Source organism: Monodon monoceros, unplaced genomic scaffold, assembly GCF_005190385.1.
Source record: "Monodon monoceros isolate NGI ecotype Baffin Bay Population unplaced genomic scaffold, NGI_Narwhal_1 Super_Scaffold_21, whole genome shotgun sequence".
Classification (NCBI taxonomy): domain Eukaryota; kingdom Metazoa; phylum Chordata; class Mammalia; order Artiodactyla; family Monodontidae; genus Monodon; species Monodon monoceros.
In genome coordinates, this window is record NW_021703778.1 from 94,798,156 (window position 1) to 94,812,301 (window position 14,146).

Genomic DNA, 14,146 nt, shown 5'->3' on the forward strand with positions numbered 1-14,146 from the left:
CAGGAGGAATGTAATAAACAATAATGAATGACAATCGTTATTACTCTTGACACTGATGAGCTCCTGAGCAAATTTGTTTATTAATTAAAAATGTACTTTTTTGCACACAACTCATTGAACTGCAAAGATGCTCATATATCAAACTTCATCTCAGATGGAGATAATGCACGATGGTAAAGCTGATTTTCCATGATGAATCTCAGAGCATATAAATTGGCTAATATCTGAAAACATTTACAGATACTAGAGGAATTGACTACTTGTAGGACATGATGAATGGGCCTTTCAAACACCCGGAGACAGCTCTGCAAATCTCCCCGGCTGCTAAAGCCTTCATTTGATTTTCCAATTTACTCCTCTTAAATTTATCTTCCCACTAAAAATAAAAAGTGCTGATATTTTTCCCCAGTGCCATCCTAGAGAAGATGACTCCAAAGGGTTACTCTGGCAGAACTAATCTGCTTACACCTGCTCTTCCTCACCTGACAGAGCCGAGGCCTTCTAATGCCTTTTTGTCTGATCATTAAACTGAACCGAATATGCCTTCAGCTCTACGTGAAAAAGTGTAATTAGTATACTTGTCAAGCCAGGTACAGCCCTGCTTACCCTGCTTTTTTTCCCTCCAGCAGCTAATGAACTGTTCCCATCTCATTATTCAAAAATAAAAAGGCACTTAGTACACTATGAACTGATTTCCCTTGCCTTTTTTTTCCTTCTTTTTTTTTTTTAAGAAGTAACAGGATTCGGTGCTGATCAACCCTACCATTAAGTGACAAAGTGATAAATATCCTTCTGGGTTGGTGGAAAGTTGGCCACTCGGTAGTCTGAAATGGTACTAAACTAAAATATTTTATGAGGCAACTTGGAGTGTTCCACCATGCTTAATTGAATTTGAGGACCCCCCTCCCCACCAAATTAATCAAATTCATTATTCTCCACCTTTATATATACAGGTGTTCAACATATTCACACTGTTCTATTTTTTCCCCCACAGCACTTATCACCATAATATGCTCTATCATTTGTTTATTTATACATTTATGGTTGGCCTTTGCTACTGAGATGCAAGCTCCTGGAGGACAGGGATTTTTGTCTATTTTTTATTTTATTGCTGCAAATCAGAAAAGGGAGAATGAATGAAAAAAATAAATTCATATGGATACATAGGTCCCTTAAAATTATAATGAACATGTGGACCTATTCTAAAGGTCCAAAACTTTTTAAAAAAATTAAATACGAATGGGAGAAAAAAAGAAGAAAGATGCACAGAGAAATAGAACATCAAAGAGAAACAGTGTGGAAATAATTGATCTACCCCCTTCTGCTAAATAAAAGCTAAGCAAAATTTTAAAATTTTAAATAAATAAAATGTAACAACATTCTACTTTTTATGTCCAAAACATGCTGATATTTTGAATGTTTCAAAAATCTGTGTACTCTATTTTGATTCCTGGAAAAAATACCAATATTGCCAAGGTCAAATTTTAAAATATCAAAATCCATAAAATGATGAAGCACTTAAAACAGGTCACAAGATTATTCTTTAGAAGAAAACAAGGATGATATATCCTAAATTTGTCCTAGGCCCAAAGGTGATTCCACTTTGCTTACATTACTGCACAAAACCCTAGGCTCAGTTTGTGGAGACATCAAACACATCTGTTACAAGCACAAAAAGTTTCAGAAGAAAGCAGTTAATATGTTTGCTGTGTAATAATTCTGATCCAAGTTGAATATGAGTCTGTGTGAAGATCTTACCTCCATAGTAGAGCATAAGCTTCTTGAGGGCGGAGGACACAACTCAGCCAGAAGACCCAGCTTTCCACAGAGTGGAGAGCACATATTCCGTGTGTGTGTGTGTGTGTGTGAGAGAGAGAGAGAGAGAGAGAGAGAGAGAGAGAGATACACACACACACACACAATACGTCAGAGTATCTGATTAAAAAATAAGAGAATTTTAGAAACAAAATCTGCCCCACTGTCATCCTTTTGTTGACCTCATCTCCCCCAGTTCTTCTGCTAAAGATACAGTTTTCTACCTTCCAATAGAAAGCCAGGCCAACAGCCTCAGACAAAGAACATCACTGATGCCAGTGTTGACTCAAAGGACATGCAACAGACGAATGGTTTTGTGAATGGTGCAGCCTACTTCCTTCATCCCCAGAGGCACAAAGATCTCTTCCCTGCTGCTGAAAATTTAACCTGAAGCAACTAAACATGCAACTTATCATTTAAAGGAATGTTCTTAAACAAGCCGTACTTTTCTTTACCAAATGTTCATCAGTAGTCTGAAAACTCAGCAGGAACAGCTACAGTGGAAATGCAGAAAAGCAAGATTGAAACAAGAATTTTATTTTTTTTATTGGCATATAGTCGCTTTACAATGTTGTGTTAGTTCTGTTGTACAACGAAGTGAATCACCTATATGTATACATATATCCCCTCCCTCTTGGACCTCCCTCCTACTGCCCCCACTCTATCCCACCCATCTAGGTCATCACAGAGCACCAAGCTGAGCTCCCTGTGCAATAACAGCAGGTTCCCACTAGCTCAAATAAGTCAAATAGGCCACAGGACACTCTGCCGACCGAATACCTTCTAAACAGAGGTATTCGCTGACTGACCAGCATTTTTGATAATTTATGGAAGAGAGGTGACTGAAGCACGGAAAAGACCAAAATTAGATCCAGGTTTTAAAAAAGAATTCACCTTTATTTTGATTTCTTCACTTCAAAAGCATTGTCCCTAATAATCAAAACTAGTTGATTTTCAAAAACAAAACAAAAAGGTACGTTCATAAATAGAACAGATTTGTGAAAATTTAGATCAGGAAATTTATTTTTGATACTTATTATAGCATTGACAGGCCTCTTTTTATGAAGAAGAGAGTATGTAACCAAAGAAAATCTATCAGTCATTCTGCAGAGGGCTTTACTTGGGACTGATACTAAGTAATTTCATCACTGAGATGAATGATAGAATGTGTGGTACAAATTTAACACCCAAATCTAAATGAAAGGTGTCTCCTTCGAATATAACTCAAATTTAAAATATACACAAGTGTATATATATGAATATGTTTTTGTAAATAATTAAACAAATAAATAGAAGAGATAAAACTTCTTTACGGAAGAATTCCAAATAATACATCTAGATACTCCTTCTTCCAGGAGGTGGAGTTTAATCTCCCTCAACTTGAGTGTGGGCTAGATTTAGTGACTTGCTTCTACAGAATACAGAGTGTGGAAGGGGGAAAATAGCAACTTTACAGTGGAGAAATCTGGCAACTACCACCTTAACCAAGAGACTTAGGTTACCATAACTAGTGACAAGTTATATTGGTATCATGTACCCGTTGATATGACATGATGATAAGGGAACTTCACCTCCGTGGTATTCTTTCCCCAAACCTATCCAGTCCTATCAGGAGAAAAACATCAGATAAACCCAAATGGAGAGACATACAGAATACCTGATCAACATTCCTCAAACCCATTATGGTCATCACAAACAAGGAAAGGCTAAATAACTGTCACATACTAGAGATTTAGGAGCATGATAACTAAATGTAATGTGGGACCTTGCATGGGATCTTGAACCAGAAAAAAAAGCCATTAACTAAAAAAAGTGGTAAAATTAAAATAAAGTCTGGAGTTTGATTAATAGTAATGTACCAATTACTTGACAATTATTTGTGTTTGTGTTGACAAACGTAAAACAGTAATATAAAATTACAACGTTAGGGGTAACTAAAACTGAGGGACAGGTACAGGGAGAACGCAATGTACTATCTTTGCAGCTTTTCTGTACATCTAAAAGTATCTCAATAAAATTTTTATTTAAAAAAGTAAAAGCTTTCCAGTGGACTTTCTGCCCCCAGAAATGACCTCATGAGAAATATAACCCTTCCATTACCACCAAAAACCCAACTCCCGTTGCTTTTGAAAGAATGTCGGCTAAAAGAATTCCTGAAGTGTGAGGAGGTATAATTATGAATGATTATGGCAGAAAAAAAAGGTTTTAAATTTCCATAGCACATAGATAGATAGACCATCCATATGCTGTTTTGTTATTACAAGATAAAGTTAATTAGTAAGAGAATTCAAGAGATGGGAGTTCATCCTCCCATTCTATGCAGCTCTGATAAGATGACAATGAATTTCTCCCCATAAAGAACATCACAGAAAGTATTTCAAGAGGTTTCAGGATCTCCACAATGATCAGAGAATTGGAATTTCAAGAGTACTTAAAGAAGATGAAGGGTAAATTAATTCCTTCCTATGTTTCAAGTAAGTATTGGAATATCACTGTCTATTACTACAAAAGTCACCATCATTTGAGCGGAACTATGTGCCAAGCAGCATCCTACATACTTTACACAATCATCCTTAATCTGTATAACCTTGAAAGACAGATGTTGTTATCCAGTTTTAAAGAAGAGCAAACCATGGCTCCCACAGAAGTTAATCAAGGTGACAGCTAGTATAGGCTTAAACTGGGATTCCAACTCAACAAGTGGAAATATACACAAACTGTAACAGATAAGATTTAGGTAGAAAAGAGATAAACTTCTCTGACATTAAGAGAAGCTAAGCAGTTGGGTAATATTCTAAACAATGCTATTAATTCACATTCATTAAATAATGGAAAGAAGATGACTCTGAAATCAGAAGACCTAGGTCCCTTCCCTTGCTCACTGCTTTTGTTCATTCCTTTGGGCATTTAGACACACAGTGAGGGTAAGCAGAGGAGCAGGTAGGCCTGGATGATCTGGGTTCAAGCCCCAACTCTTGCCCTCTCTAGCTATAGACTAGGCTGGTCATTTATCCTGAGCACTGTTTATCATTTATAAAACTGTAAAATAATGTGTGCCTTATCTATGTCAAATAAAACATATTAAAACTTTTTTAAAGAATAAAGTTCTATTCCAATGCTTTAGGATTTACCTGCAAAATTCCAAAATTTCCTCTCAATCCTAGAGTTGAAATGCCCCATACTCCTGTGTTACTTACTCAACAAGTAAATGGTAGGTACATTATCAACAAAATATGTATTTCAAGTCAACAAATATTTATGAATGTGAGACCAGGGAATGGACCAAGACAAGGAAAACAGTCCACCAAAACTCATTCCTGTAGAAGTTATAGAAAATGTCTTAGGCTGAAGACAAAAATTAAAATTTGGAGGTTAGGTGGCTTAGTGAAGAAGATAAATCATTTACCAATCTACACAATTTAGTTTTAGCAAGAATAATTTGATAGTCCCCATTAAAATACAAAGGTTAACTCATATACAATGACATCACAGATTGACTATGATCCCAAACGTCAATGCATGGGCCCTGAATGAAGCAGAAGTTATCTGCCATCAACAAAGGAGATCTACTCAAAATGTTGCATTTTATGTCCTTGCAAGGCAAAAGGAAGTAGCTCATACTGTCTGTACATTTTTATCTGGTTAATGAATAAATACTATTCAGATTTTCCAAGAACACTATTCATCAAGCTACTCAAGCAAAAATATTTACTCTAATAAGAGCTGCTTACAAAATGAAGCAGGGAAAAAAATAAAAGAAAAAAACACCGTACAATTATCTCATTCTTAAATATATTAGCATTCTCTCATGAATTAGGAGAAAGTAGAATTCCTAAATTCTCAAACCGTGACGTAATATTGGTTTTATTGATTCTCTGCACAATTTGTGGGAGTACCCAATCATTATTTTGACAGTTTTATCATAAGGTAATAGACTTCCTTTTAGATAATTGCAGTTACCACATTCAATTTCAACCTTCCATAGGATTTTTTCCTAGATACAGCTTTACTGTCAGTCCTAGATCACATTACTTTCTTTTTATAGCTATACACACAAAGCATTTTAGGTGTTACACCTAATTATGCCAGCACAATAACAATTTAAAAGCTCATCATTAAGAAGTAAAGGTTAAGCACTTATATGTTAAAACTCCTTTTTATAAAGACATATAGTGCTATATGACATAAGTAAATGAATTACACAGGCACTTAAAAGTCTGAGATTTACAGAAAAAATAAGACCTCTTTTTGGATAAACTGGGAAATTTGATGAGTTTATGCCCAGGCTATAACATTTGTGAACTTCAGTGTTGACTTCAAAGTCTTCCGACTCATGTGAAAAACTATTTAGCTATACAAGTTTCACAACACAGAGTTCTGTGACAAAATACTTTTTCCAAGGGAGGCAGTTTAGCATAATCATTAAGAGCTTGGGCTCTGAAATCATATTGTCACTAATTACTGTTTAACCTGGGGCAAGACGCTCAAGATCTCTGTGCCTCGGTTTTCTCATCTGGAAATGGGAATAATACTACCACTTGTCTCATATAGTTGTTCTGAGGATTAAATACCCCAATATTAAGTAAACTTTTAGAAAGTACCTGGCATATATAGTATGTGCTATGTGACTATCAGATATTATTATTATTGCTTACCTGAATTGCCTTAAGCGGGTAATAACTAAATAAAGACATGAAAAAGGATCAAAACTGAAAAGAGATCTAAGCCAGTAGATAGGGTGGCAGAAATACAGTGGGAGACAAGACATTAGCTACTCATGGAAAATGGGATTATGGGGCATTTCAACTATAGAAGAAAAAGCAAATTTGAGGTTCAGAAGTTCTTTTGTAGAAAGAATGAATTAATTAGGCTCAAAGGAACTCTAAATATTGAGGCAAAAATTGGCATCCGAGGCTTTAAAACTAAATGGGAGAAAACAACACAGGCACAATCTAACGCATTTCATCTTTTGAGAGAAAAAGAATCAACCTTCGTTCTTTTTTTTTTTTTTTTTTTTGGTACGCGGGCCTCTCACTGCTGTGGCCTCTCCCATTGCGGAGCACAGGCTCCGGATGCGCAGGCTCAGCGGCCATGGCTCACGGGCCCAGCCGCTCCGCGGCATGTGGGATCCTCCCGGACCAGGGCACGAACCCGTGTCCCCTGCATCGGCAGGCAGACTCTCAACCACTGCACCACCAGGGAAGCCCTTCAACGTTCGTTCTTGACTGCTGTCACAATACACAGCTCTCTGTCATGATCAATTATAAAGTGTACTGCAAGTAATTTATAACTAATAAAGTAAATGTATTTTTTTAATAAATGAAAGTTGATTTACATATTTATATAGTAATATTACTCTTCGTCAAGGTATTCCAATATATTTTCTTGAGTGGAAGAGTGGAAGGGGAGTTACAGAAAAGTGCTGGGAATCCTAGTTACCACCTGGTCCAAATGATATCTTTCACCTCTGTCTTGTTGGAAAGCACTGCCATAAAAAACTGAAAACTCTGATCCTGGCACTCTGCTATTTAGAACCATCAATGGCTTTCCATTGCCTGGTAACTTAAATATAAACTCCTAGGTCTCAAATTCAGTATCTTCCATTATATGTTTCTAACTGAATCTGTCCAGCTTTAATTCCCACCAAGACTGTACACAAAAGCTTTCAGCTAGTGACTCTGGATTCTTAAGCAGACCTCATACTTGCTTCACACAGCTCTCTGTCTTCAATTATCTTCCCCTGCAGCTATACTCCCCCAGTCCATAAAGCCCCTTTAATTCTACAAACCAGAACATATCTTTCCATTGATTCCTTCCAGCATGTTTCTGCCTCTAAAAGCACATGTAGAATGATAATTATTACGTGCATGCTTCATACATCCCACTAAGCTGAGAATTCTTTGATGGAAAGGCTATGAGTTTTATGTCTCTTTCCACCTACTATAGCAACTAACGTAGTGCCGAGAACATAGTCAGCACTCAAATAGCTCTTGACATACTGCAGAAAAATGAAGAACATGAATTCCAAAGAAATCAATATTCCAGTATTGTTAGTAAGGGACCACTCAAAGTCTACTTAGATCCAAATACATACGGAATGCTTTTTTACACTTTCTTCTATTAAAGTTAGAGCTTTAAAGATGAGTATACTGTGTACTGATGGCCTGGCACACTGCCCAAAGCTCTAAACCAGTTTTTTTAAAAAATGACCTTAATGAAATTAAGAACAAAAATTAATAATTCCACTGGAGAAAACTATTTCAGTTGGGGGGAGGGGTAATCACACGCATATTAGGTAGAAGAGCACATCCCCTTAGGAAAACCAAGAGAGTAAACTGGAATTCTACAAAACATTCATCCTCACTGCAAATTCATTCAACTGTATTGTTTATTTTAAAAGGATATTACTATTAATGGTGGGATATCCGAAAGCAGGGAGGATATATTGCTATATGTAAGAAAGCTAAGAAAAGCTGTATAAAATCTTCAGGAAGTAAACAAAACCATCAGTTTCTAATGTGAACGGAGGTATTTTCCCAAAGGTTCTTCAGAAACTTTAATTTGCCTTATATTCAGACTCAAGAACCGTCAATATGCTCACAATTTTATTATAATGCCAGCCTCCCTATTAAAAAGAGCTTTTACATGGAAGATTTTCATGGAAGAACTGTAAACATTTAGATAATCTTCTCCTGTTTAAGGATATTTCCATTTCCATATCTATTCCACTTAAGAAAATCTCCATAAACAGGGTTATCTGTAGTATGACTCTTAGGAGAAAGTCACCGTACTTAGTGTGACACTCACTCATTCACTCGTGCACACATTTAATACTTGAGACTTAACATGGAGCAGGACATCCACTAAAATTGGGGAGCACTGAACAATTACAAAAAAAGACAATCTCTAGCCTTCCTAAACAAGTTAAGATGGGAAGGTGAGACCCCAAGAATAGATTATAAAACATGGAATTAAAATTCAGCCTTTTTTTAGCGATTCAGTCTATAACTGGTCATCACTTTCCAATTTTACTCTCTGTTGGTGCAATTAAAAACATGATACAAAACAGGAAAAAAAATGTACATTGATATTTACAGGATTTGTTCAAAATATAAGGACTTTCATTTTCAAGAAACCAGCCCAAAATGTAGTCTACCCACTACTCGTTATTAATTAAAATGCTGTTGGGGGCTTCCCTGGTGGCGCAGTGGTTGAGAGTCCGCCTGCCAATGCAGGGAACACGGGTTCGTGCCCCGGTCCGGGAAGATCCCACATGCCGCGGAGCTGCTGGGCCCGTGAGCCATGGCCGCTGAGCCTGCGCGTCCGGAGCCTGTGCTCCGCAATGGGAGAGGCCACAGCAGTGAGAGGCCCGCGTACCGCCAAAAAAAAAAAAAAAAAAAAAAATGCTGTTGGTAATATCCCATGCTAGGAAGAAAGACTACTGAATGGGGTAGGGCTCAATCACTCGACATGATGGCATGAGAGTAAAGAGCGCTTCATCTCCTGCTTTCGCTCAGGTCTGTACTGTGACAGGAAAACCTGCAATCCTATTCTGACAGCATTTCCTCCAAAATTATCCTAACTGCTACTTCATTCACCCTAATGCAGTAAAAGGAGCTGTTGACTAGGAGCAGGAAGTCTTGGATTCAGGTACCGGCACCACCATAGACCACCACGCACTTTAATGCCAGTTCTGTTTACAAACTCTGCAGAGTCTGTTTCCTCACCTGTAAATTGGCCTCCTTTACCTCACCTGGGCTATTTGGAGGCCACAGAAAACCAAAGAAATGCTTACTACTATTCTCCCTCCGAACAAACTGACTTTAGAGTCCGTAAGGATTTTAGGGGGAAAAGAAAATGGTACAACGTGAGTAAATTTCACTAAACTAAGTTGGAAGGAAGAAAAATGACTCAATTCAATGTAACTGAACAACGGTATTTTGGAATCTGGGCTCTAGGGTCAGCTTTATGTAGTAATAACTATAGGATCATGGCCAAGTCACTTATCCTTTCTGGAACTCAGTCTCCATAATACCTATCCTATCAATATGTTAGTTTTGTTGGGAGGGTAAGCAACAGTACAACATCAAAGTATCCTAAAAGACTGTAAAACATGACTTAACCAGGGGCAACCACAAAATTAGTACTATGAAACTGTTTGTTATCAAAGTGCCACTCAGGTCTCTTTTTAACTACTGAGATGCTGAGCAGAATATACATATCATACTCTAAAAATTATCCCACAAAAATCCCAACAGCACCCCTTAAGAGTAGATATTTTAAAAATATGTTACTGAAATCACACGACTTATGTGTCCCATGCTATTAACTATACTTTTTTATATAAGGAAAAAACAATTTAAAACCGAGCATTGATCCAGTGGAAGCAACAGTACGTACACGGTACTCTCCACTCTCAAAGGAATAGGATTTTTCCCCCTGATTTCTAATTTTAAGAGGAAAAAATTAAAAATACAAACCAAGACTGACTGAGTCCTGCAGCTCATTAAAGCCGAAGTGATTTCCCCTATATAGAATTCTATTGATCCCCATAGTCCACACTAGACAAAAAGTGTGCTCAGGGAAGGGGATGACGGATGCCTGTGCCAACAGCACTGAACAAACCTGTTAGCTAATTGCTACCAAAGACAATTATCCCCGCATTGTTTCATAATGGAAACACAGTACAAAACTCTAATATACACACAGGGAAATTTGATGATTTGACTGCGGAGCCATGTGCATTGAATTTCATTGCCAAAGGCCAGCCAGGTCGCTGCTGTGAAGGGGAAGAAAGTGTCAGAATATAAGCCACAGTATCTTAAAGCTCTTTACTTTAAGGGGGGAAAAAAGAGGAAGAAAGGAAGGAAGAGGGATGAGAAAGACAAAGAAAAGAAAGCAAGACAACCCAGCGTCATCAGCAAACTGAATGAATTCTACAATCTGGCAATAATTTTAACATTTTCTGTTACTTTTTAAAATGATAAACCTCTCATAATGGTTTGTCATTAATCATAAAAAGATTTAAAAAATGATTTTCTGTCCAGAAGAATATTTAAATAGCTTTTTTGACTGGCCATCAGCCTATTGGCAAGTATGGAGTTAAAAAGGTGGCTTCACAATAGCCTAGTATGATGATTAAAAATAACATGAAATATCTGTCACGATTTTACTTAAAGGAAAAAAAAAAAATCTGACTCTGTAACAACTCACAGTAAAACAGCCATTAACCCAACCAATTTTAAAAGAAAAAGCCTCAAAATACAGTTATTTGATTATACATAATCATAGTGTAATTCAAGCATACAATATTTACATTTGCCTCCTTTCTAAGAAGCCACATTCTTGAAATACCCTTTCCTTGATATGTTTCTAAAAATGCTCATGTCCTTCTCCAGTGTATTCATGCAAAACATTTAATCCTAGCATTGGAATTATAGGAATTCTGATATACAGTATACATCAAAATTATATTCAGTACTATTTAACTCTACTATGTAAAATGGTACAAAATAAAAAGAAGAATGTACTGAAGATGTGCCAGTGTTATAAAGATAAATTAACGGCTACAAAATTTATGATCAACCTATTAACTTCATAATTCACAAGTCAATGAATTCTGTTTTACTGTGTGGGCTACTGTTCTTTATAGGCCGGTCTACCTGCTTCTGACTATGCTGACTACTATTTTGACAAGACCTGGATAGCAGTAGGTCCAAAGCAATCAGAAGGTTGACTTTGACAAATGGCGGTGCTGCGGCGAAGTTGAAAATAACACACATCCACTTTAATCTCTTTCTTGATTAAATCGAAACCATACCATTCTGACATCATGTGATTTCCTCATGAAGCATCACTGCAGGTTACTTTAGAGGCTACATCTATTGAAATGATATTGAATTTTTAGGGGAAGTACTTAATTCATTCAAATGAAACCTTCACAAGGTAACTGGGCCACCAGTCACTGATAACTGCAGATTCAAAGAAAAATCAAAGGAGAAGTCCCTGACAAAAAATAAAAAAATAAAAATCCAACATGTACTACTGAATGATATTTTAGTAGGTATTATCTTCTACTTTCAAACAGGGAAGATTATATGCATAAAGCATATTCCAAAGCTCTTTACCTATTCTACCACAGCTAAGCTCCAAAGGTAAACATTACACTAGGTAATAAAAATGCAGAAGATGAAACTGTCTTTTTTACATGAGACTAGGCAAATATTTATGGGGCAGTTGACAAACTCCTGCCTAGTAAAAGAGCCAGCACTGAGAGCAATTATCCTGATATTCATGACTCACTTTGAATATCACATTGAATATTACTCATAAATCTTTTACGAGCACATCCCCAGAGCTCACTTAACAGCCGGTTTTAATCATGCAGTTGACACAGAGAAAATAACAAAATGTATTTTTTCAGTGGCAAATTAATTTAGGCTTGAACCTCCTCCTGTAGCTCTATTCTTTACTTTTTTTGTTTTTTATTTTCTTGTACGAAGACCAGTGAAATTCACTTTTGCATTTGGAAGTAGTACTTCTCCAGTCTTGCTGAATTAAAATAAAAAGGATGAATGTTTCTTTTAGAGCCAGTTCCCTGACAGTGGTTTTTTAAATGATGTATCTTGTTCTATATATGAAAGATGAATCAATTTTTGAGTTTGATACACATTGTCTATTTTGCTGAATGGAGAGGTGAATGTAGGATTTAGACAAAGAAGAAAGCATTATTCTGAAGAGTATTTAAGTTGCGGGTGGTCCTTTATATTGCATTTAATTGTCATTAACTGCTCATGATAGCTGTTTTGGAATCTGGCTCTCATTAAGTGACTTGAAATGCTGCGTAAATTATTTTTAAATTGGGGGAAGGGAGGAAAAGAGTACTATCAGAAAAAAGGTAACTCACGTGGAGCTTCCTCGTGCTCCTGTAGAAACCTTTCCAGTATAATCCGAGCCATTAATGAGGGTGCGTAGTCCACCTTCACAAAACAGAAATAGAAAATTAAAACTGTCAAGTTGTGCAAGCAGTTGATATTCCAATATTTTGTCAATACTGAAGATGAAGTCAATTTTAATCAACCACAACAAGCATCATTCATTAAAATCTCTCCTACTCTTGGTGGCTTCTATCATAATAAAATTATAACAAGTATGATCTATGCTGCTGAAGAGAATAAATAGGGCAAATTGTTGAATATAATATTGGAGAAAAAGAATGGAACAACTTAAAAATAGTACATATTCATCTAAAACTGTAAAATGGGCTTTTCTCAATTTTTTCCATTGATAGGCCAATATTATTTTTTTATTCTAACTATCCTTTTTTCTTTCCAACTGTCTACATTTACATTGTTTTGAATGCAGTTTCAAATAAATATCCCTTTTGTTAGCGACTGTTTTCAGAAACTAAATTAAACGTCCTTAGCCATTAAAAATATGGATTTTACTGATTTTAGTTTTTTTATCTTTAAAGACTTGAGTGAAATTTTGGTAAGGTCCTTACATATAAAATATCTTGTTTAATAGAATAAAATAGCTAGATTACAGAGATATTAATAATAAAAACAATAATAATAATACCTGCACTGTAAGATCACCATCCTTAGGTTTATCTGAAATGTTACTTAGGCTAGTACAGAAGCCAGGGAGGTAACTTTTTTTATAAAAGCTCAAACAGAAAATAGGGAATACTCAATCTAACAGTCATTTTAATAAAAAATGCATCTACTCTTTTGGAAACCTACTGTCTTCTTTTTGGTTCTCAGGTCCCTTATTAACCACTGATTTAATTTCACCAACAAATAGGTGTGTGTTTTTCTGGAGTAATAATGCTCCCTTAAAACAAGTCTTTTATCTTAGGTGTAAGACAGCAAATGTTCCTCATATATTATCACCATGATTTTTTCTTGACAGGTTTTCAAGTCCTGTACTCATACCAAAATTTTATCTTGATTTAGTAACTAGACAAAAAGCCTGGCTTCATTTGTATGAACAGTTTTTTCAAATATGTATGTACTTGGATGCCCTTAAATTCCCCAAGTAGAAAGAAATGCTTTCCACGAAGCTGCTTATTCCTAGTAACCCACATCAGAGCTGACACATGAAAAATGGTGAAATTACTGAAGGTAGTCCAGCCTGAATAAGGACTACCTTATTAGTTCAGGTACTTGCATCTCCCTAATTTTCATATTAATCATGTGTCCATCTTTCTCTGAAATAGGGCCATCATGCTTCATGTCAGAGTTTAGCATGTAAGTAAAATTCATAGTGCTTCAAATCTCACTTGAAAATATTTGTGTGGAGAGAACAGAATGACTGATCTTATTATTAC

At 36.2% G+C, this 14,146-nt stretch overlaps 1 protein-coding gene across 3 annotated transcripts in view; it reads right to left on the bottom strand.

Annotated features, from left to right (window-relative positions):
- The window catches only part of CUNH15orf41 (chromosome unknown C15orf41 homolog), a 213,568-nt gene that overhangs the window by 131,446 nt on the left and 67,976 nt on the right, over positions 1-14,146 (bottom strand). For all 3 annotated transcript variants that reach the window (XM_029237955.1, XM_029237956.1, XM_029237957.1), the window contains one exon: positions 12,722-12,794. In XM_029237955.1, coding sequence (XP_029093788.1) covers positions 12,722-12,794 — 73 coding nt within the window. The remainder of the gene's footprint in view (positions 1-12,721; positions 12,795-14,146) is intronic.